At 36.2% G+C, this 26,262-nt stretch overlaps 1 protein-coding gene across 2 annotated transcripts in view; it reads right to left on the bottom strand.

The window, feature by feature from the left end:
- Positions 1–26,262, bottom strand: part of BTBD9 (BTB domain containing 9) — a 135,734-nt gene that overhangs the window by 49,654 nt on the left and 59,818 nt on the right. For both annotated transcript variants that reach the window (XM_068397358.1, XM_068397352.1), the window contains one exon: positions 2,992–3,101. In XM_068397358.1, coding sequence (XP_068253459.1) covers positions 2,992–3,101 — 110 coding nt within the window. The remainder of the gene's footprint in view (positions 1–2,991; positions 3,102–26,262) is intronic.

The raw sequence follows: 26,262 nt of genomic DNA, 5'->3' as shown, positions 1-26,262 counted from the left end.
CAGCCTTCTAATCTTCACTTTACAGTGACAGCCATTACATAGATACTATGTATCAGTAGTAATATATCTGATAAATTATCTTTTTTGTATATACAGCTTTCTGATCAAGTTGAATAGGCTTCATGAAAATTAAATAAATATTTACTCTTAAATCTCCACATAAGATCTCTAAACAAATACCTCAGTGGCCTTATTTCTTTGGAACGAGGCTTCAAATGACAAACTCTTTGCATTTTATTTTCAGTGTTGCTTTGGTAGAAGCAAGGGTCACAAAGTCTTTCTGAAAGAACCATATGGCCTTCAAGAGCTGACCAACATCTCGTTTTCTTAATAAAACAGGTTATGGAAACAGCAGCTGTGTTTGTTCTAACCTACTTTAATACCATACTGCATAAACAATGAACCCAATAGTATTTCCTAATACTGCTTTTCAACAGTTGAGGCTGAAAGCTTCTATACTCAGTCAAGCTTAAAAGCAACCTACTCTGATTACTGCATTTTCATGTATTTCCTGGAGCTTTCCTAACTGCTTGCAGTTCACTTTACCCTATCCAGTCACTGCAGAAATAGAAACAAGCATTACAAATCCTCATTAGAGCAATACAATAAATCTGTGCCAACTACCTCACTGGTAGTCACACTCATTTTTTACAGAAGTGGAACTGGGACAGTCTGCTTGATCAAGGGAGCCATATAACATTCTACCTTACAGTAACCATCACAGGTATGTAAAACAAAGCACTAAATGGATATAAGGTCACTTTGCTGGACCAAAGCTGTTCAGAGTATTTTTGAATAGGTAATGTTGATGGACACAAATTCTGGAGGAACAGCCTTTGTGCCCCTGCACCATTTCACAGCAGGACAGCCCTCAACTAGTCCCAAAATTTTTCCATTTGTCCGTTTCTCACCATAAATTCTGCAAGGTCATGTATCCAACTGGTGCTGCCTCATGGACAATCAGAAGTTGGTTCACATCCCTCTTTCAATTAACTACTCACTGAACTCTTACTTTTTTAACTTCTATTACTTATATTGACTACTATCCCTTCAATATAAAAAGCTCTACAGGCCTCTCTCTGCTTATTGTAGATCGCTTCAAATGACTTACATGTTCAACAGCTTCATTTACCCACACTGAATGACAGCATAGTTCCACTGATCACCATGAACAACAATGGATACTTACTATTATGTAATCCAAACCTATTTACCCATAAGATTCTGTAACTACAATAAAAATTTTCATAAATGGATAAATTTTAATAAAGCCATATAAAGTCTCCATCCCCTAGATTATCTTTGAAACTCATGAAATGCTGAAACAGATCAAATAGTTCATCTCACTAAAATGCTCACTAAACCACAAAATATCATAGAGTGTCAGAAAGACAAGTCAATTACAGTACAATTACACTTCCATGAACATAGATCAATTCACTACCTTGCCTACTGTTACAACCAATCTTCGAGTTAACACAAAAAAAAAAAAAAGGAAAGCAAATGTTATTTGAGTCCTACATTAAATATTTGCTAAATAATACTGATAATCTTAGATCATATATATATATATATACACACACAGATACATGCATCACTTATTTGCCCACAGCAACTTTGATTTTGTATTAATTTAGGACTTCATAGCTAGCAGCGCTAAATATGAAGTTTAGCTCAAAGGTTTTATCAAACTTGAAATATTTTGGTTTTCCCCTAACTAGCTTACTGAAGGTAGATGTTTTCTTTAAATACAGTTCTTCCTTACTGCTTATTCTATTTTCTATAGCAGTTGCAATACTACTTGCAAACTCCCCAAAACAAAGGGAAAATTTCCTATTTGCATTATGGGACAGCTTGTACACTTTGGGACTATACAACATAAAAATTAGTAAAGCATGATTTGTCAGGCAATGCCTTTGTGTAGCGCATGGGGAACAGGCTGAAGGAGTTGTGTCCCAGTTTTTCACAGCTAAATATTATAGTTCTCTCAGAAAAACATTTAAAAGAAATACATCTTACTAAAATCTTCCCTCTCATCCTTTTTTGAAAACTGTTTACCCTTACATCTACCACAGGTGCATACTTTAAATTTAAATATATATTTTAAACCAGCATGAACTCTGAAAATTTTGCTAAAATTCTCAATTTCATGCCAGAAGTAGCAAACTGTGGGAAATCCCACCTAGACAACTACTAAAAGGTGCACAAAACTGTTCCCAATGAATTTCAGGATCTCACTCGTGAGTTTATATGGAAGAAAGCACAGAAATCAACCTGGTTTTGGCTATTAGAAAAAAAAAAAATTGTTATTAAATCTGACTTTGACATAGTTTATCATTCAGTATTGTTGGTCTGTTGGGGATTTCTATCTTAAGTAATGCAGTACTATGTAGAGGTACTTAAATCAGTATTATATAAGCTGTCCAGAGCTCCAGAGGTAACAGAGCTGCATCCATGTGGCATTCTGAGAATAAGGGTAGCCAACATAACGTTCTGTCATTGCTAAGCGTGTCTATGACTTTTTAGGGGAAAATCAGCACATGAGAGTTTACTTTCAGCAGTTGAAACCAGGCTGTATAAGAGGCCCTAAATGCCCAAATCCATCTTCACTGCAATAAATAGCTCTGGTTACTCCATCCTCATTACGAATTCAGGCTCATCTAGTGGGAGGCAAGAGCAACCATACTACGACACACACAGGAAAATTGGATTAACAGCACAGAGTGACTCAATTACCAGTGGCTTTGGCAGCAGTAGTTGATTTAATTTGAACTTTAGCATTCCTGTAGCAGCACTAATTAATCCACAGAAATGGAATTTCAAAAAAGTCACAAGGACTAGCCAACTACTTCTATGCTAACAGCATCATTTAACTCAAGTTAGAGATTTCTGTGTGGAAACAGAAGTGGCGTAAGAGTACAGTGATGGCCAGTCTTCAAAGGCAAGTGTTTGCAACAGTTCATGTAAAAAGAAAACAGTTTTATCTCTTACCTATCAGGCCTTTCTCAAGAATAAAGGTTTTGTTTGAGAACATGCATTCAAATGCCACAATATGGAAAACTTTGTTCACTGTGTTGTGGGTCCCAACAATTCGAATATACCTACAGGGGGAAAAAAAAAAGATAAGTAGCACAAGTTAAGTGTGACAAACTTCTACACACTAAAATATAAATAATTCAGCTGGACTATATTGTGCAGACCTGTAATAACTGAGTAACTGTTAAAAAGAATAAAATTAAAATAAGAAAAGGAGTAAAGAGAGTATAAATTTCACAGCAAACTTGCATCTACTTAGGATGATGGCTCCAGTACAATTTAAGGAAAAAAAAAATATTTAAAGAGCTGTGAAATCGATCAAAGATCTTTCTAGACTAATTTGCCAAGAAAAGTAAAATGAGGGACCTTCTGGTTCAGAAGTGGTCTTTTAGTGCAAATGTGTGCTCATGGAGGCTTTAAATAATAATTAAAAAATCCCTTTACCAACTACTTTCTAACACAATGAAAGATTTCATACAGCCAGGACAAAACCAACAAATCAGTGAGGCTTTTCTGCAGAAGCCAAAAATTAATTCCATTTTAGCATGACTGTTTCCAATTCTAACACTGGATGTATAGGATATCAATGTCTTTGTCAGTGTATCTTTTCTTAATAGCAAAAAAAAAAAAAAGCAACCTGAATCTGAGCAAATATTATGAATCAAAGCTAGCTCTGGGTTTCATTCCTGGTTGTATAACTTATACTTCTAGACTCTAACTGAAAATCAAATAGAGGTGCTCTTGAACACTGTGACCTCTTCACCTTCTCTATTACCCTGGAGGCTTCACCTTCTATAAACAGCCATTAACCTTGATTCAGTCTGATTCCCACATTTTCTTAAGAGATTCAGCAGTTCTTACTATAAATTTTGAAAAAATTTTAAATTGAATATTGTACACCATCTCAACAAACGTTGAACAAGCAACACAGAAAATAACCTAAAACGAATAGTGTTACCCACCAAAATGGGTTACCCACACTGCACAAGGCTTTGTCTTTAAATAAACTCATTTCAATTAAGAAGTATCAGAATGTATGCATCTTAAGCAATATCCTCGGTCTGTGGTATAAAGCAACGTTTCACTTATGCAGTATAATTATAGTTCCAACATAATGGCCATCCACCAACAGCATCATTTTGGCTTGTGTTCATCACACCAAGCTGAAAAGATACACAGCTTTCAGTCCTGAGATTTTTTTTAAACAATAAAAAAAATCCTCATAGCTATTTGCCATACTAATGTTCAACCTCTTCCTACACTTCAAGACTTGAGTGCCTTATGAAAGAGCTCTTATAAGCAAGCTTCAATGACTGTTACTACTGATATTCGTTTGTCTTTACTATATATAGAAAAAAAATCTTCTAAAAAAATAATTTAAAAAAATCCACCCATTACATGCAAACGATTTCAAGAGACAACAAAGTTACCTGAATATCATGAAATCACTAAAATTGCCGGGTTTTGACCTCTGCTCCTTTTAGCTTATATAATAGTTTCATTTAAAAAAACAACTATTATATCTTTTGACAAACCTGACACACAACATGCTAAAAATTTAACTTAAAAAAAATATTTTAATTATGACTTGAAACAAAAAAGAATGATATGCTATTCCCTAATTAATATTAACTCACAGATCAATTAATTATCACAGTAGCAAACTTCCTGCAAATCATTCTATGTAGAAAAAGTAGAAGTTGCAAAACTGGAGAAAATATTTATTTTTTCATAAAGAAGGTGAACCTACATTTTTAAGAGTAAAGCAGAACTTAGCCCTCGTTATGTAACTGTGACAAGTGCCTGCCAAGAGCATCACAGGAATCTTGGTTGACCATCAGGGAAACAGCAGTTCTTTCCCCAGACCTGCCCATGTGAGCCAGTCAATTGGTGCAAGGTGATACAGGAAAAGCCACATTTTGGGATTCACATTATGACGGCAAAACCGTATCAGCCTCAGTTTTTCTTAACACGCCGAGGATAACTTGCAGTGCTTTTGCAAGTGACGCACAGTCAGGAACAGCCATAGCAAAAGCACAGAGGACACACAGGAGTAAGACTCCAAGGTTTCTACTCACAAAGCTGACCTTCTGCAAAATTCACACTGAAGATCCACTGAAAAGATTACAATCAAATTATTCAGGGGACTAATATTTTGCTGTTCCGAGAAAGTTAACCTGAAATTTTAAAGAATCTTTCAGTTTTAGGAGGTCTGGTAGACATCTTCAGCTAAGGGTACGCCTCCTCCTTGAAGTTACATGCACAGATGTATTTGGTCCAGTCTTTTCAGATTATTTTCTTATCATCAATTCACAAGCACAGCATGAACCCTAAATACACAGGCAATGACCAGGATACAACGACAGTAAACGCTCTCGTTCTATCCAGCATCAGAAGCGCAGAATTCAACTAACCACAGGAACAATCTTGGAACATTTGTGAGTGCGCGTGGAGGCTGGCTCGCCATAGAGACTCCCTCGTCTCTCTCAGGCAAGAAAGGTATTGATTGAGTTGTGCTGCTTGGACAAAACATGCTCTAGGCTAACTAACAGAGCATCGCTAATGGGGATACTTTGACATACTTCAGTTGTGCTTCCTTGCTTTAAAGGGTTTAGAAAATAAATAAAGTAACAATATCAATAGGAACACAAGAAACTGCTTCATAATTAGTTTTAAAAGCTAATTTATTCAGATTTTTGTGTTATGAAATTGTAACACTAGAGCAAACTTGATTTGCTTTGGCTTTTTTGTTTTGTTTTTGTTTGGGGTTTTTTTGTGGTTTTTTGGGGGGGTTTTTTTGTTGTTTTTAATATGTCAAGAGGGTGAGACACACACAATAGGCTTGAATAGTTTGCCATAGGAAAAGCATTTTATCATACTGCACACAGGTTAAATAACATATCGCTCACTGGTTAACAAAGTTCTCTGACAATAGGCAGAAAGGAACAAAGCTTATTCTAGTATGCTAAATGGCCTATCAGTTATTTTGAACAATAGATGACAATGTTTCACATTGCTGGAAAGCTGAAATTTTGTAGTAATGTAAAACAAAATCTCAATCTTATGAAGTATATTATTTTGATGTTGTAATGTTATTACAAGGTAGAACATGATGATATGACAAACCCAATCCTTTCTCCCCAATATAATACATATATTTTATTCTTTCCTTATCTATCTCAAGTTGAATGACCAGCATGATTTTCTGTCTGAGTCTTGCATTCTTCTACTTGGTGGAAATTAAAATAACGCAATCTTCAAAATTACTTTAAACACCCTAACCTCTAAGATCACATTCTCAGATTTTGCATAAAAATGCAAGATACTAAAGCTGCCATAGCCTGAGACTGTAAAGATAATCTTCCCTCAAACAAGGCAGAATTGATTAGAAATGCTCAGTACTGCTACGTAAACAAACTGTATCTGAATTTCAAATATCACCAGTGAAGAGTGATATTGAAGGCACATAACCTGTTTCAGAAGAGTCAGATGAAGACATTGTAACTAATGAAGTAGTACATTTTAATGAGAAGAACACAAAACAATGGGCTGGAAACAAAGAGTTGGCTCAGAAATATGACAGCGATTTAAAACTGCAATGTGGACAACTCTAATGTGAGCAAGAAGTCTTAATGCAAAGCATACAGATTTCAGAAATTTAAAATGCATATTATAGCTCATGACATGCTTGAAAATTTGTAAGTATCCTAAGCAGTTTTCTGCCAGACAGAAATGCAACTGAGTCATGATTAAAAATAAAAGTATCCTTCAGGCAATCAGACTATGTCTACCATCTCATAATTTTCTTGGAGTGATTTATTAGCTGGAACATAAGAGTACAGGTAATGAAATTAATATGAACAACTTTTCAGCACATGCAACTTTGACAAATGCTTAAAATGCACGGAACATGGTTTATGTGATCATTCACTAAGTTTTTAAAACACACTGTAGTGGTTTTGGCTGGGACAGAGTTAAATTTCTTCATAGTAACTGGTATGGGGCTGTGTTTTGGATTTGTGCTGAAAACAGTGTTGATAGTATAGTGATGTTTCAGCTGTTGCTGAGCAGCACTTACACAGAGTCAGGGCCTTTTCTGCTTCTCACATCGCTCTTGTTATGAACTGTCTATAAGACATCATCATGAGATCAAAGGATACTCAAGACTGCAGGAGCGAAGAATTTCAGTAACCCTGTACCTTTCAGAGTCCAACTTTGGAAGTTTAACTGCCTTAACATTTGCTTTCTATTTACATATTTATACAAAAAATACACCCCATAAGAAAACAAATGAATCTTGGTTAACTTAGTATTTTCTTTCTTGCAACTAAGGGAATAAGAAACAAGCAGTTGTGGGATTGGATGTGCTGGAGTGAGTAACTTCTCCACTCTCTGTACCCTCTGTATGCTACAACAAATCAACCTACGGAAATAAAATAAAACCTTTAACTGCATAATAAAATATTTGTTTTTATCTTGATTCTTTTACATACTTAAGAATGAGGTCAAACTTTGCATATTTTTGCAATTACTTTTCACCTGTTCAAGTAGTGAGAACAAATATGTTCACCTCTAAGATGAGTGGTATACTCCCACCTCCAACACTACATGCTTGCAATTATTGTAGTCCTCGGAATCAGAAAAAAAAAAGAGGAAACAAGCTAAAGGTCATACTTTTAACAGATGACATTTCCTGAAGTACAATACAGGCATCTTTTATGCTGATTAAATCGACATAATACATATACTAATTATTTCCGGTAGCCACACAGAGTCATTTTCCTACAAGTGCCTGGCAAGCATGTCATTAATTAAAAAAGGACCACTGACCCGACTTACTTGCATATACTGAATTACAAGACAATTTAAAAGCTTTGATTACCACAAGGCAGATGGGAGGGAAAGTAAGCAGAAAGCCCAAACCCTAGATGAACAAAAAACTTTAGAGCACTTTGTTGGTGGGTAACACAAGCTTGGGCAAACCCGATTAAGTCAAGACATAGGAATGATGAAGAATTAACTGTATAATCAAAATCCTGGTGCCAAACTATGAATTTTAATTATATTGCTCACTGAGGAAGAGACATGGCAGACAAAAATGAGAAGGACAGACATTAAAAACACTACAGGCTGTTTTTCCAGTGAAATTAGAAATCGTTCACTTTCCTGTCAGGAACAAAGCAGCTTTATACAGCAAAAAGTTAACTATAAATCCTTACGTGATAGAAGAGTAAAAGAACCACAATTCAAGGGCTAAACTAGCTCCTCTGTCAATGGACTTTAGACTCAACTGATAGAGGGGAAGACAAAAAGAATCCTGAATCATTTTAAAAAAAAAAAACCTTGATCACTTTGGGGGGTTTAAAAGTACTTCCCCAGCAGGTGAACAGGACTGCAGCATGAGAATTTTGCCCCTTTAGAAGACATTTTATTTTGTTTTTTTTTCCCTGTTGGAGAATAATAGATATCGATAGTATTTAAGTGCTGTAAGAGTTTCATCCACATGTCACAGACTTCTGTAGTCACAGTTAGTCATGCTACACTTGGCCCTGAGATTCCCACAGCAGGAGGTACCAGAAAAATCTGTATTCTTCTTTTTTTTTTTCCCCCACTAACAAGAAAATTATTTTAACTAGAGGGAAACAGCATGTTCTACTGGATCTTGATGGAATCTTAAACTACTAAAATCTGAATGAACTACCTGGCTTGATTAATTAGGCAGCCACATGACGATGCCCTCATCCATCCCCTATTTTTCCCAGAGCAATTCTTCACCTTTACATGACACTATGACTTGGGCAATCTGTTCTGACTACAAATACTCACATTTCTGAACAACTACATTATATTTTACTTCTGTTCTTTACGTTTGTACAGCTGACACATTTAACTCGGGTTACAGCTGCTGCTGAGCATACCACTGATTCAGCTGTGGATACCCTGAAGGACTACTAATACCAAAGCTCAGCTGCCAGCATCAGAAGAGTACTTAGGACATATGTGTCAAAGCATAAAAATATGCATACTCTAGGATCTGTTTTAATCCTTCATTATAATAGCACCAGTAAGATACAGACAAATTCTGGAACATATTAAGCACAGATTCTAATTCCTTGAGAATATTGAGACAGAAGACTAAGTAAAGAGAGGTAAATGAAATTAACTGGTATTTTGCACTGATATTCACTCTAAGTCACTATCAAAGCAACTCAGATGAGCAACAGCAAACTAAAATAAATACCTAAATCCAGCTCTTAAGAACATGGCATTTCATTTTCCTTCGTGGAGCATTTGGTATGAGACACCAGTGCTAGTCCTACATACTTCATATCTCCTCTAACTGCATAGAAACCGCTAACATTCACATTCTGATCACTGCCACAGAGATGCATGAGATACAGACCAGCACACAAGGGCATTAGAAGACATTCTGTTTGTCTCTTAGTGGAAAAGGAAACAGCGCTATTCACTGGCATCTAAACCCCATTTATTGACAACTCCCTAAAACATGTAATCCTTCAGACTCTCACAGCTGAATCAACAGACTCATGGCAGGAGTATTAAAAAAAAGCAAGGAGGAAAAATCTATTGCCAGAATCAAATCATGTGGAAAAAACAGTGGACATAAATAAATATATAAAATAAAGAATTAAGGTAGAACAAAGGTGGAAAGCTTTTCTGTCTTTTGACAGGAGACAAGTTTTCCTGCACTTAGACAAGAAAGTCTAATAGAGTCTATTTTATACTGAAGGAAACCCCTGCTGCAAATACAGAAAATACCAGTGACAAATCAAATAAAACGCACAAGACAAAATCATTGAACTCTAGAGTAGGAAAAGCACATGTAACACCTGCAAAGCCTGTACAGCAACAAACATTTTCACTTCTGCAATATATGCAAATACAAACAACAGTGTGGCATTGAAGTGGCTAAAAATATTGGTATACAATAATTACACAGGATTTGTAATTGTTTGTCTACTACATATAAGCAGCGTATCAACCAAGCAACCAACGGTTCTGAACATATTTAACCAAATTAACACTGATGTGCACGGGAACATAAGTAACATCTGCATGATGTGATAATACATTTTGTAAATCTGAACTTGGCTCTGCAGGTTTTGTTTCAGGTCAGATCTCAACCCAAAACAGTTCTATTTCCCAGAACCTGTCGAGATATGGGCAGAAATCTCGAATATCACCTGATCTCATAATGGACTTTCACCACATGAATTCAAAATCTGGTAGAAGAAAATAGTAAGATTTTGATGCCTTGAAATCTCTATTCAAATCCTATCCCTGATTCAGCTTTGCAGCCAAACGCAACTGAAATATCACCTTAATTTATCTTTATGACATGTCACAGAATCAACCAACCAACCAGGCTGGAAGAGACCTCAGGGATCATCGAGTCCAACCGTTGCCCTGACACCACCCTGTCAACTAGACCATGGCACTAAGTGCCATGTCCAGTCTTGTCTTAAACACATCCAGAGATGGTGACTCCACCACCTCCCTGGGCAGCCCATTCCAATGTCTAATAACCCTTTCTGTAAAGAAATTCTTCCTGATGTCCAACCTGAACCTCCCCTGGCGAAGCTCGAGGCTGTATCCTCTTGTCCTATCACTAGTTGCCCAGGAGAAGAGGCCGACTCCCACTCCACTACAACCTCCCTTCAGGTAGTTGTAGACTGCAATAAGGTCACCTCTGAGCCTCCTCTTCTCCAGGCTAATATAGCCAACATACAGGCTGTATGTCGGTTGAATACATAAAATGGGACCCTAATAAATGAAATTTTATAGAAAAAAATAGTTCTTTTAAATAAAAGGAGAAAGCATGGTTCCTCAGGAAGTCTAGTTCTAGCACAAAGTGGACATGGGATTTAGAGAGCAGACATGAGCTTGCTCTGGATACCTTCCAGGCTGGTGTGACATGGAGCAGATTCCTTCCAAAATGCACATAATCTTCAACAGGACTTGTTTTCTTTGAATCACAGTATATCCTGATGTGGTTTCATGGCTTTGGGTCTATTTAGCTTAGGTTTAGATACATTGTAGCCTCCACATTTTTAAACATTGAATAAAACAGAAGAAAATACAGGAAAGTTCTGTTCAATGAAATCTGAGAATGTTTTTCATTTTCCCCAGCTTCTCATGTTCCACCAGCCTGTGAATTTAACGTGCAATAATTATTTCTTGCTCCAAGGACACCTCAGTAAGAGCTGTCTAGATCTAGACTGGAATCAGGTGACATACAAGATGACAAATACCTAAAAAGTATTAGAACAAAGTGATACAGAAGCAAATGGTCAAAAAAAAAAAAAAGATATATCAACTTGCATCAAAGTAGCTCAACAAAAAAATAATTGCGGTTTTGACCTGTGTTTAAAAAAAGCAAGGAATTCAGAAATTCTTCCTATAAAAATATAGTGAAGATATATATGTAACGTTGTATTTAGCTCTGGCATCTGAATATCTGACAGAGAGTCGTAAAGAAGGGTGGATATTTTAAAAGAGGATGAAAATGATAAAAAAAAGATGACAATTACTGAAAGAACCCTTTTTATACAAGGTTTGTTTGGATGAATCATTACTAGTCAGAAGTACAGCAACCCTAGGTATTTGAGCACGTAAGCAGAAGAGAATAAGAGAAGACCTCCCAGGGCTCTCAAAAGGGGGTCAAAAATGCACATGAAGAATGAAATGTTAAAGTAAATAAATAAAACCCAACCAAACACCATCCCCTCCCCTCCAAACAGTATGACTTCTAACTTACTGAGAAATATATCCAAGGATATGCAAGGAACACTACCATTTGTTATGTTAAAATTATACCAGAAAAGTACTAAGCATACTCGAGTGGAAACAGCTAAGTACTGGTAACATAAAAATGACTGGACACATAGTTTTCATCAATATTTTTATGATTTGAAAATTTGTACCTATGAATACAATTCCTTGCAGCTGGAGGTGGTTAGAAAATCAATGCAAAGTATTGCTGGCTCAATTTGTAATTTGCTGTGCAAAAAATTTTGGAACACTGAAATGTGGGGTAATTCATTAAGCCGAGTCTGCCTTATACATTTAAAACATTTATGATAAAGCATTTACTGTTAATATTCAAGAGGTTTAGATCTGAGGCAAGGATGGCTTTAATTGGCTCCTTAACTAAAGATATGATCATACATTATTAAAACCCTTGTACTATGCAGTGATTTACAGATGCCATGCCAACAGCAACTATGTCACTTACAAGAAACATCAACTTAAATTCCTCAACAGCAGGAGCAATGTTTGTAGGAGTAAAACAAGTAATGCCCTACTTACACTAGTGGCAAGTCAGTTCTGATTGCTTTGGTGTTCCTTTCTAACATAATTAAAGTGTGCAACACCTGTTCTGCTCCTGACAACACACAGCTTAACCAAACTCTTAACTATGATTGTTCTTTAGACACATTTTAGAAATTATTTAGTGAAGACTCAAATTCACACGGAAATATCTATCAGACTCTATGAAATGGAAGAGAAGCCTCACTGGAAATTACAAGACGTCTTCCATATTGGTGAAACAAATGACTGATGCGAGACAGATCACTCAAAGTATCAACCAATTATTTCTAAATTCACTAAGTTCTGTGTTTTATGAGAAAGATCTGTCATGGTATTAATTAGCGGTATCACCTGCTACACATATATGCAGTTGCTACCTCAGTTAATCAGTGTTTCTAATGCACATTGCTTACACTTTCCAGCATATTCAAGACCTAACTGCTAACTGCTGCAGGCCTGAACTGAGCTATAAAATAAAGGACAAAAGAAATATTATTTATGGGACTATTCATCAGACATGGACAGTGCAGCAGATTCAATCTCATAAGCTTCATAGGTCTAGTTACTTTTAAATCAAATTGTATTTTACTGGAAATAATAGATAACATGGCAAAAGAAGATCATAAATTTGGATTACAAGTAGGTCTACATTAACCTGCACAAACACTCCTACACAGCTCAGCAGCAGCGACATGGTGGAAGAGAAGGGCAGTGACTTCCAACATCTGTATACAGATAAAAACTCCAGAAACTTAAGTTCCTGTTAGAAGAGTTGAATTATTGTTATTTTAAAGGCAAAGCATTTGAGACAGACAACTACTTTAACATAAGTTATTTCTTGTTCTTTCTGCTTCTCTCTGTGCTGGGTTTGGCTGGGATAGAGTTAATTTTCTTCCCAGTAGCTGGTATGAGGCTGTTTTGGATCTGTGCTGAAAACAGTGTTGATAGCACAGGGATGTTTTAGTTACTGCTGAGCAGTGCTTACACAGAGCCAAGGCCTTTCCTGCTTCTCACACCACCCCACCAGCGAGTAGGCTGGGGGTGCACAAGAAGTTAGGAGGGGACACAGCCGGGACAGCTGACCCCAACTGACCAAAGGGATATTCCATAGCATATGATGTCATGCTCAGCATATAAAGCTGGGGGAAGAAGAAGGAAGGGGAGGACATTTGGAGTGATGGCATTTGTCTTTCCAAGTACCCACTACGTGTGATGAAGCCCTGCTTTCCTGAGGATGGCTGAACACCTGCCTGCTGATGGGAAGGAGTGAATGAATTCCTGGTTTTGCTTTGCTTGTGCGCACAACTTTTGCTTTACCTATTAAACTGTCTTTATCTCAACCCACGTGTTTCCTCGCTTTTACTCTTTCAATTCTCTCCCCCATCCCAATGTGAGGGGAGTGAGCGAGCAGCTGTGCAGGGCTTAGCTGTTGGATGGGGTTAAACCACGACATCTCTTTTCCCACTTTTTTTTTTTGGTCATTTGTTTTAGCTGTAGAGAACCACATTTGTCATATACAATTTGCAACATTTCTCTTGCTGATTTAATAAGCAATCAGGAGAACTGTTTGATTAATTCAGAACAGTACTTTGCAACATCTCACCAATTCAACTGATTACAATGGGTATTAGCTCCCTGAAGCACCACCATCAGGTTGGAGCGGTACATTGGGTGCCACAGCCCCAAGAAAATTTTATCATTTTGTTAAAATGTAGTACTTGATCTCCTACAATATGAAAATAATTTATGTTTGACATGTCTATGAACTACACCACTAAAACTTGTGAGCAGGTGAGCAGACGTACAGAAGACAGAAATACATTTACTGAGTTACTGAATTCAGGTCTCTTCGCCTGGTTCCTTAACCAAAGAACAATTTGATTTAATAACTAATCATATAGTTCCCTTCATATAGTAAAATATCTAAAAATAATAAACTGTTTTAAATCTAGTGTCATAAATCCTAAAATCAATTTGGAGGCAATGGAAGAAGAACAGAATAAATGGTAACTAGAAAAATAAAGTAAGACTTTTCTTTTAAACCTTATTTCTTTAATTTCAAGTGTAATGGAAAATAAAGTGCTCACCTGTCCAAAATTTGCTCAACACTGAGTGAGTTACAGATAGGTTCCTTCTAGGTGATACTTATCCATCATAATAAATAAGCACCTGAAAATTATCCATGAAGTTTCACTCTGTTGGAACACACTAAGTCTAACAGCTGAAGTTGCTATGCTTTTCATAAAATGATAAAAATCATTACATTTCTGGAAATCAGTTTGGGTTTTTGTGCTCTTTGGGCTCACACCTTATCTTTAAGTCACTCCTGCTCCACACTGGAACAGTTTGCTGACGATTCCAGCTCAAACGAAAGACAACTGAACATCTTTACCAATACATGCAGTAAAGCCAAGGTGCAACAAATCAAACCTTTGCATGTAATTCTATATTAATGTAACGCCTTCAACCACTAACCAAAAAGCTTCCGCTATTTCTGTTAATACATGCAACTAACCATATAAAACAAGCTGGTGCCAGAAGTACCTAGAAAAGAAAACTGAACCGAGGAATTACCTTTCATTTTGTCTCAAGACATTAAACAATATTATGTTCACTGAAAAACTAAGAAGTTAGAATGTGTTTGTGTTCGAACAATGTCTCACTACAGTTATTGGATTTTTCCAGGAAAACCAAAGAGTTACAGGTTGTCACACATTATCACCTATATCAGTGGTGTAAGAAGTATCTCACTGGGGTGAATGAAGCAATTTGTCATTTATACAACACCACCTGGTCACCACAGCTTAACGTAACAGGACACTAACAACACAGTACACTCAGACTGTGTTGCAGTGAAGGGCATTACCATTGTGAACACCTCTACGGAGAGAATTTTATGGAAGTAACTGAGCACTGTAGAAAGGATTATATTGCATGTTTGTATCAGTAACAACAACAAATCTGCCTTGATCTTCCTTTGTAATGCCTTTCAAATACTTAATAACAGATCCCACGGAGCATTGAAAGGACCTGAAAAAGTCAGTACTTGCCTCTGCACAAATATTTCTAACAGTTGCGCCAGGATGACTACTTCTGCAATGAAGTAAGTTTTATGGCCATGTAAAAAACCCTAGAGTTATAACTTCCTTCACTATGAACAAAGAATCTTTTATTTGGGAATCAAACAGAGCTCTGTCTAGATACCTACTTAAAGACAGAATGTATTAAGCCATAATCCTTTTAGCTATCTATATATTAATGAGTGTCAGAGAGAAGTTTCATCAACTGTTTCAAAAAAGTAACAAACTCACTGCGTATAAAAATTGCACTAAAAATGCTGAAGGTTGCAAACTGATAGGCTAAGAGCCAAGTTATGACGAAATAAAGTCTCTTAAAATAATTTTAATGATCTACCTGGGATCCTCTAATGTAACAAACTTACTCCTTTTCCATAAACCCCTGCCTTTTTCAGTCCAGAAGACATGTAGTACTCAGAAAGGATAAGTTTTCTTTTCCCAGCTTAATGCTGTCACTGAAATATTTCCATTACTCATGAATGTACTGTATTAGGCCCCAATTCAGGTAGATCTTCTTGATATTTTTTCCTTTATCAATTAAATTTGTTACTATGTTCAAGACAAAAACCACTCAAATGTAGCTCTAAATAACATTTTTTTCTCTCTCTATAAAAAGAAAATGTGAAAGAGATTAAGTGCTCTGATCCATCTAAACTCTTACCACTTCTTATCTTATCCCTGATACCACCTTATAAACTCGGGTCCCACGTCTGGTTTCACCCCCATAGCAGCTGGAAGAATTCTGCCCATACAGCACATACTGATAAACCAGAGCTCCCAAAACAAAACCACAACATTCGGTTTAATGGGAAGTTGTTTTCTTTCATTTCTGTCTGCTTTGGAGTATTGCTGAATTTACTTAGCTAACACTTTAAAATGTGACTCCTCAAAAAAGAAATAAACCACTATACTTGAACCAAAAAGTCGGAAGTAAAAAAAGGAAGGGGATGGGGGGGGAATAAAAGGGGAAAAAAAAGTCTTTTCAATAGCCCCCATCCTGCACAGCAGGTGAGATAGTGAGAATGAAATTAGTGATTTAGGATATTAGCTCTAACAATTGTACAGCCTATCAGAAACCTGCATTTACACATTTGTGTTGGAAAAAAAAGTGCTAAGCTGGTATATTCACATGCTTGTTTCACCATACCTACCCTCAGGATATCTGATACCTCTCCATCGTTACTACGTTGTATCTGGCCTTCCCAAAGTGGCTATGAGCGTAGGCAACTCTCTCATACTCGAAATCCAATTAGACCACTACAACATTACATTGGAACAACTGCCATTGAAAGGCATTAGCTTGTATCATATCATCTTCAAGAAGATTTTTTTTCCTCTAAATAACACGATTCTTGCCTCAAAAGCGACAGCAGTGCTCTGCAGTAAAGAGTATCTTTTAAAGGAATCTTACCATGCAGTTATGTGAATCTTGATTCAGTAGACATTACCTTCATTAGCATATCAATTCAATTTACCTGAATGTGCTGTATTACCTTTTAAACCATCTACTTGACTTTATTAAGCCGATAATTTGAACTCAGTACTGCATTATTTTGATATGCAGCTAAGAGAAGTTTATGTATTTTATTCTTGTATATTAATGTAGTGAAAACATGTTTCAGGAGGCAGCTCTTCATTATACTTCAATGCTTTATTCCTAGCTGTAATTGATGTCAGCTATGACTAGGAGGCTATTATCAGGCTAATACTATCTTTTCCTCCATAATATTATTATTCTCAGCATAATCACGTAAATCTCTGTTTAGAAATACAAGCAATCGATATTATTTATTGCTGTATTTTCATTAACTAGAAATTTACAGGGAATGCAGGACTGTGACTTATTTTTGTCCTTCATGGAGTGGAACCTTTGAACTTCAGAGCTAAGGTTACCCTGTCACATGCCCTTCTGTCCTTCCTTACCTATGTCCAAAGTCAAAGTTTCACACTTCATTTTCAGATCTCTTACTATACCTCCTCCTCTCAGCTCATGCCTCTTTTCTTTCACCTTGGCAGCTCACTTAGTGTTAGCATTTCTCATTTTCCTGCTAGGTCATGTATCCCGAAATAGATGATATATTTGATATATTCAGAATGAATGTTGATATACTTAGAATATAGCCTCCAAATTTTTGTTGAAATCAATAACTAGCCTGTGTACTTTTCACCATAAAATGTTTAAGAGCCCTACTGCCTCCATATTTAGCAGGTGAGCGTAGTATTGATTTATGTAATGTATGTCCTTTCATGTGTACCCTATCCATCTATTTCATATCTGATCACAGAGCTTTCTTGACTTCCTGCCACTCCCAATGGCTCAACTATATCAACCCCAAACTCACACTTCCTGATCATTTTTTTTAATATTACTTTATATTGCCTTTTTAAATAGTACTCCAGAGAAAGCTGGTCAGTGTTTCTACCTAAATACACACAGCTGACTCTCAATAGCTCACTTTCAGATTCTTAACATCAACTCAGTAAAGAGATGGATAAGCCATAAGAAGTCAATAGTGCCAAAATGTTAGTGAAACATTGTTTTATAGAAACCTTCGAAATTGGTTTAAGAGAAAAGAGTCCAGGAGCATGCTTACTTAGCAAATGTGATGGAAGCATATGGAAACAAAGTCATGGTAATATTAATGCCACAGTACCATTGGTTTTACACCCTATATTGTGGATTAAAGCTCATACAAGTCTTGGAAAGAACCCTCAGAATCTCAGTAGCTGAAACCTGCATCCCTACAACTCACCTGCTATTATTATCCATGGTAGCCAGACTAAAGTTAAAATGTGCATGCCTAACTCATGTTAGGATCACATTTTCATTTTGATATACACACACCCCATAGAAATAACATTTCTACGTGATCAAACTGGATTTAAAATGATTTCTTATACTCAGGTATTCTATTATATTTGCTGATTTTCCACAAATAAGTAAAACAAAAATATAGCGGTTGGACTTGACAAATTTCCGCTGTAATAATTTTATATAGCTGGAATACTAAAAATCATTTGCCCAATGTCTGATTCCATTTTTTATATGTAATGACCAAGTCCATATATTAACCACTGTGTGAAAACATTACAATTAGATACTATTTAAAGATGTATGTCTGTACACAACAAGCAATTTGGGCAAAAGATAACAAAATGCATAATGCTAAGAGAAAATCAACTAGCGTAAGAGATTTGACATCTACTTCTGTTTCAGGAGAGGTATTTAAGAAAAAAAGAAAAAACAAAACAACAACAACAAAAACCCCAATCAACCTAACAACCCCAAAGCATTACTATAACTAAGGAAAGTAGAAATAGTAGGAAAAGCGAGAAAAAGAAAAAAAAATAAAATGCAGTGAAAATTAATAAACAGGCATTTCCATGTTGTTCTATACTTATCTCGTTCCAACACATCTTTTTAAAAGAACTTGTTTTAAAAGTAATATTTAACCTCAAAGCAAAAAGTAACATAAAAAAATTCTTTCCCCATACAAATGAGATCTGATTTTACTGTGAGACCTCTTAACATATTTAGCTTCAGACTTTCACCATGGTTTGGGGGGCGGGGGGACACCTTTCAGCAGAATTGGTTATCCCCCTTAGCACAACCACCTCATGTTTGAGTTTACCCAGTTAGAACCCACCTGTGCCCCATCAGGCCATTATGGAAAGCATAAAGGGGCATTACTACACTTCTTTTGTTTCTCACAATACAAAACTTTGTTCTCCTGCACAAGCACAGAATAATTTTGAAAATATCTCAGCAGGTGTGCATTGCCAACATTAATTTGCAGAGAATTTAAAGGTTACTTTTATCATAAATAATACACTATTTTTGTAGAATGTCAGTATTCTAAAAGGTAAACCCTGTGCATATGCTTTTAGTTCCACACCTACAGCTTTGGTTTTCCACCTCTGTTTCAAAGCAATAATGTTGCACATACATAGAGAGAAAAGGACATCTGCAATGAATAAATAAAACGTAAAAGTATGTTTTATTACACTGCAAATGGAGAGCACTGTAGCTGCACCTGTACTATGGCTCTAGCCATGTTTGTTTTGCATTAGTGAAGTCTATGAACACGCCTACTCTACACCAAAAAATTCAACCTCGAAATGGTTCACATTCTCATAAATACTAATGCTAAACGTCTGAGACACATTTAAATTAGAACTCAAAGTTAAACCTTCATGACTTTTGAAATATTAAACCATCATCATCAAAAATACATTTTTAGAGGTATTAGTAAATTTTATGCTGTGATGTCCCTTTCCAGAAAGGGACATCCCAGATCTGCACTTCAATAAAAGGTTTGGACTACAGACCGAACTTTATTCAAATAAAAGGCTGAGACTGAAAACGTGGTGAACCCTTTGGCCTGGAAAAAGCAGCCTTGCTTCTGCAAGAAACATACAGTTTAAACTACTACTTGAAATATTCTGTTACTAATTTTCTTCTGTATTTATACACATATTGCTGTTAGTGCCATACGATCACAATTAAGTTCTGCACCAGTAGATCAGGATAAGCAAGCCTGATTTTCCTTACTGTCAACAGATTAATACTCTGGCTCTTCTTTTTTAAAAACTGTCTGTTCAAGACCTGTTCAACATCAGTATTCTCCACAGTATAGAGAATTCACTATATTATTGATAACCAATATAGGCTTACACTCAGTGTTCTTACTCTATAATAAATTCAGTCTGAAGATTAACATTAAACCTGTCCCACGCTGTATGAGCATGTAGTTAGCAAAAAACCCAAACCCCTTTCTGTATCAGTGGAGATTAGAATGATGATACATCCTAAAAGAGGATATATTCGAGATGGAAGTCATTAGCACTAGCCATCATTAGTATGCTCCCTATGCAGAGGGCAGAAATGCACCAATTCTAACCACCACCTCTGAAGTCCCCACGCTTGATATTTTGTTTTAAAGTAGAACATTACTCCATGGTCAACACATTCAAACATCAAGAGAAAGTGTTTCTACAACAGTATCTGAAAACTAACTGGTGGAGACTGCTGAAGGGGAAACAATTACGTCCAAAAAGTAGCCCATCAGAAAGTGGCATCATAAAAATTTCCACTTCTGCCATCCATATAGAATACATGATTATATTCTCTGGGGTTCCCCAGTTAAAATTAACTGGTGTATATATATGTATACACACACATATATGTACATATATATACATACACCTTTAATTACTAAAGAAAGCACAAAGCCACAGTTAACAGCTAGAACAGACTTGACATATTAGCTTATGAGCTTCAGATTTCAAAATAAGAAGTTGATTTAACATAGCACTCAATTACAAAGATCGAATAAAAAATGTTTTAAAAGCTTGAAAGAACAGGATTATACACCTCATCTGCTCAAGGGCAAGCATAAACTAAAGGATGCTCATGTGAGGAAGATTAAAATGACAACATGCAATTGATGATTAAAGGAACTTTATATATATTCAGGCTCTGACGTTCTTAAGGTGGAAAGAGGTGAAGGCTAACTTCCACAGAAATGTGGGTCAATCAAGTAAAACTGAGAATATCAGATACAAAGATAAATCACGTTTGGATATTATTGCTTTGATATTATACTTCTAAAATATTTTTTTCAAGATTTTTGAATGGTCTGCACAGTTTTATTTGTTTTGTTTTTTTAATAGAAATGTATTGACTAAGAATGGATGATTAGTCTCCTCAAGCAGGCAAGAGGCATAGAAGGGACATCCTGGCATTTAATTTAATATCAATAATATTGCCAGTTAATGTCCACATTCAGTAAATTTATAAGTTAAAATATGGAGCAGGTAACTACCTAACATTTGATGTAGGTTAATTCCAACTTGTTATATGTATCAGTTTTGAAAAGGCCAAAACTCTTATAGGAAACAAATTAATTTCCTTTTAAGGACATCTACACAAGGCAAAAAAAGATTTGCCAGAATCATAGAAATGTAATCTTATTTAAATCTTAAAATACATGACAAACTTTCTAAACCTACCACTTGAAAAGAACTAAGTATTACGATTATTTACTAAGGGTTTGGACTTTTTTATCCCTCTCAATTTGAATGAATCATTTTGTGAAGGTACACAGCCTATGAGTTTAATACTACAGAACACAATAGACAACAAAGGGGAAAGTTTTCAAGTTCCAATATGAAATTTCAGAGCAAATTGCCTCCCCCAAATACATACATTACATTGTGCAGAAAACCCCAGTCACAGAAGCAGGACCAAAGATTATCAAATTCAAAGGACAAATGACAACGATCTTGTCATTCCCAATCTCACACAAAAGATAACATGATAATGATTTAATTCTTTTTAACTATATTGGGTTGGGGTTTTTTTGCTAACTTGAAAACATCAATGTAGCTCTTATTCAATTCAAAGTCTCCAGCCCTTTCTGTTTTTTTCTTTATAATCCTTGCTCTGCTGAATTTAATTGCCTTGGCAATACCAGAACACTGCCTGATCCTAATAGGTCAGCATTGATCGCTCTAAACCAATTGGTTCCTTCATTACAGAGAAAATGAAGTAAAGAGAAAAGGCAGGTGTGCTCTCGCACAGTCAGCTGGACTTCAGCTTCTCTTGCCCTTCTCCCTCATTAACCAGCAACCAATCGATCAGGAACCTGCTCACAACCCAAAAAACTATTCATCACTTCTGACATGGAATAGTTTTAACGGTTCACTAAAGTAAAGAATATTTGACGTATCTATCTTTAGAGCCTTTAGAGCTCATATGGTTTTTAAACCGACGTCCAAGAGAAAGGAAAAATCGAAACATTACACTCCTATATAGTTCTAGTCTAAACCTCAAATCCAAAAAAAAAAAATCTCTTGTTAGTTATTTGCCCAAGACAAGAATCTGTGGTGTAGAGTACCTAATTTTAAACGTTTTTTTATTGTGAAGAACTTTGATGGATAGAAAGACCACAGCTGGGAGAAAGAGTGCAGATGGCCCCACCCCCCGCTTCCAGCTCATTCTCTTCTGCATTTCCATGGTCTTTAGTTGAACAAATTCAAAATGCCAGTGAATGTTCATCCTAAAGCTTTACATACCATTTCTACCTCCAACTTTTAAAATATCTGAACACTGCTTGTATTTCCAACCATTTCACATCACTTTTTCCTAATAGTCCCTTTCCTAACAAGCTCCACGCTTCATTTGCCCATGCAATTGCAACAGAACCCCTTTACCTCATTTGCCAAAAATTACTAACTGTTCAAATTACTCTTAAAAATTATTCTTCTTGAAAAGTTATCTGTACTCATTAGCTCTTACTTGAGTCAGTTATTCATGTTGTTTCTTCTCTTTCTCTGACTGTAAACTCTGCAGAATATGCCTTGTCATTATGCTTTGTTCACTAAAACAGGTTTGTAATTTCACACTACTATCAGTTCAAAATACTGCCACCAAGGCGATTCAGGAGAAGAAATCAAAGAGATACTGTAATAAAAATATAAGCAGGGAACACAACATTAGAAAGGGAAAAAAACCCACCAAACAAAACACCTCAAGAAGAGAACTAAACAGAGCATAAGGGAACAAGAAATGAACAAATGGAAGAGGCAGCAGACAACAAACAAACTGGGTGAAGAAACAAAGCAGAGTGGCACCACTTTGATCAGGAAAAAGAAAATTCCAATGAAAGATATTGCATAAAAAATTTAACTTACTTCTACTAAAAGAACCAGAAAAGAGAAACAGAGAACCAATACCTCACTTTATGGTACACTGAATGGGAGGAAAAATTTAAGAGGGCAGCAGAACGTAGAGGTGTAATCCTTTCACTTGCAAATCAGCATAAGAGCCATTTCTCTCCCAGTTATGTCTATTGTCTCACAAATAAAAAGAAAAGGTTTAGATTATTAATTTGAACAAATTCAGGGAATTGAATCAACTGAATTCATAGAACCCCATAAGGAAAATCAGGTGTTTCATCTGTGTTCTTTGTAATAGAAAAATGATGTGACCAGTGAAACTCACTTCAGTTGGGAAAAATTCTATTCATTATATCCTATTTATCCCAGAATACTCTAACAATTGTTAATTATACAGTAAAATAGAATTACGAAGGACAAATAAACTAACTCTTTTGCTAAATGTTTCCTCCCCTATGGTAACATACAGTACCAGCTTGTTTCTCCTGTTGTTTTTCACCCTCTTTTTCCCACCCTCCCCCCTTCTCTTTTTTAAACCTTTGAAGCAACTGTCCCATGTATCATTCAAGGGCCATGATTTCTGAAAAGATAATATTGCTATTCAGGAACACAATCTCCTGTGAAGCAAATCAATTCACCAATACAGTACACTATATAAAGGGCTATTCACATTAACTAAGTTAGCAATTTGGATTCTACCTGAGCTCCAGAGGATGATTCAAGTTCCCCAAGCCTGGCTTGGTTATCCTTTGTCATTGAATCACACACACACATTCATGAGTAGGTATCTAACTTCAACAGAAATTGGATGATTACACCTGCTGTGACTATTCGGCAACACACAAATAGTCATACAGATGTCAAAAGAGAAATATGAACACGCTCAACAACTATTTTAAAGACCATATGATGAAAGAACTTGACTGATCTTTCCCATAAACAGTCAGAAATTATCTTCTAATGCTAAAAATACTTTCCAGTAGATTTGTGACAATCCTACTAAAAAAAAAAAAAAATTGACATACTACTGCAGAAAAAAAATGCAGGGCCATTTTTCCTTTGGCATATTAAAAATCAGTTAAATCAAAGGTTCCCAAATTCTTTGGACAAGATGACAGTTGCAATCCTCCAAGTTTCTTAGACCTCTGGATACTCTATCAAACTTATTAAAAAAAAAAACAACTTATGAGTACCAGGATAAAAGAAGTCTGTTTTTCTACTGATGTGTGTCACAGGCTTCACTGGTTTTGACACATGCAAACTCCAAATCAGGTTTCTCCAAAACTGGCTATTTATAAAGCCTTTTGCTATCTCTGTCTGACCCCCTTCTGAAGAGAGATCCTATGATGTCTGATAATATTTAAGCCTTTTTCCAGTGAAGGCTTTAACAGAATCTCTTTCCTATGTTTGGTGTCTGTCAGCATAGACTTCATTTCTTTATGGAATCAGGTACATACCCTATAAAAGAAATGTGCTTTACCACAGTATGTCCCCCCACAAACAGTAATCAATAAATCATAGTTTATATACCATGGAGCTAAATTATCCCATGAATCACTTCCAACTCATGATGCACATGCTGACAACCAGAATGCAGAAGAAACATTAGCTTTCAAGAAACAATACTGTACTGACCCTATGGTCATCAAGCTGGTTTTATTTGAGCTACCAATTTGAGTCACACATAATGTGGAAATCAGAGTCCAGAAGTCACAAAAAAAAAAAAAGGCTTAAAAGAGAATTTAAGACTTCATTTAGTCCATCCCTCCTGTCACGCTGTCACAAAGAAAGGTCAAACCACATTTATTGCACTCCAGACAGATAAATATCTAACCCCTTGTTAAAATTCTCCACTTACGAAGCTCTCACAGCCTTCACAGACAACCTGTATTTAGCCAGTGTGACAGTGTTTCTTAGTGCCAAATCCAACTTTTCTTCGCTATAATTTATGCCTGTTACAGGAAAGCTGGAGAGGTACTTTTTACAAGGGCATGGAGTGATAGGACGAGGTGGAACGGTTTTAAACTGAAAGAGGGTAGATTCAGGTTAGATATTAGGAAGAAATTCTTTACTGTGAGGGTGGTGAGACACAGGCACAGGTTGCCCAGAAAAGTTGTGGATGATCCCTCCCTGGAAGTGTTCCAGGCCAGGTTGGATGGGGCTTTGAGCAACCTGGTCTAGTGGAAGGTGTTCCTACCCATGGGTGGGGGGCTGGAACTAGACGATTTTTAAGGTCCCTTCCAACTCAAACCATTCTATGATTCTTGTCCTATTCCTTATGAAGCTGAAGAATATATTTATCTCTTGTTTTGTATGAATTTTTTACCTTTTGAGGGGTTTTTCATGCCTCCCCTCAGACCTCTCTTCTCTAAACCAGTCAGTTGCAAGTTTGTCCATCTTGCCTTGTAGGTCAAACTGTGCTGGTTCTTGGTGTTCCCTTCCAGACTTTTCCCATGCTTCCTGAAGTATGAATTGGTAGTTCCCTCAAGGGTCCAGAATTAGCAATTCAGATGTGACTGAACTGAATGAGTGATGCTGATTCATATTACAAGCTATACTCCTGCTTATATATTCAAATATTATTTTTTACAACAGGTGATACTGAAGTCCCATGTCCAGATCAGCATTCAATAAAAACTGCAGGTCCTTCTGGTGCTGAAGTGCTAGTCAGTCATTTGCTCCTTATCCTCATTCTTTAAATTGTATTTTCCTGCACAAGTACAGATTCTTGTACTTGTTCTTAGAAAACTGCATTCTATTTATTTCAGACTGTGTCTCCAATTTGTCAAGGTCCTTTTTAATTCTAATTTTGTCCTTTCACATAACTGCATCTCCTCTCACAGTTTCATGCTATCCTCAAATCTAAGAAAATATAGTGGGTTTTTTTACCATCCAAAGCATTTCGCATATACTGAGTAGTATGGAACACAAGAAGGGTCCCATAAAAATTTCACATCTTATATCTTTCCATTTTCCATTTCCATGTAACTATGATTACAACAGGTGCTGCTCCAGTTTTATATCCACTTTACTATATTTTCATTTAGACCATGTTCCCCTTGCTTGCATACTGAAATACCATGTTAGTGTGAAAAGCTTTACTGAAGACAAAATATGACATGTACTGATTTATTTC

Source organism: Nyctibius grandis, chromosome 1, assembly GCF_013368605.1.
Source record: "Nyctibius grandis isolate bNycGra1 chromosome 1, bNycGra1.pri, whole genome shotgun sequence".
NCBI classification, from domain to species: Eukaryota; Metazoa; Chordata; class Aves; order Nyctibiiformes; family Nyctibiidae; genus Nyctibius; species Nyctibius grandis.
Note: the sequence above shows the minus strand (reverse complement) of the source record. Positions and strands in the feature narration are given on the sequence as shown.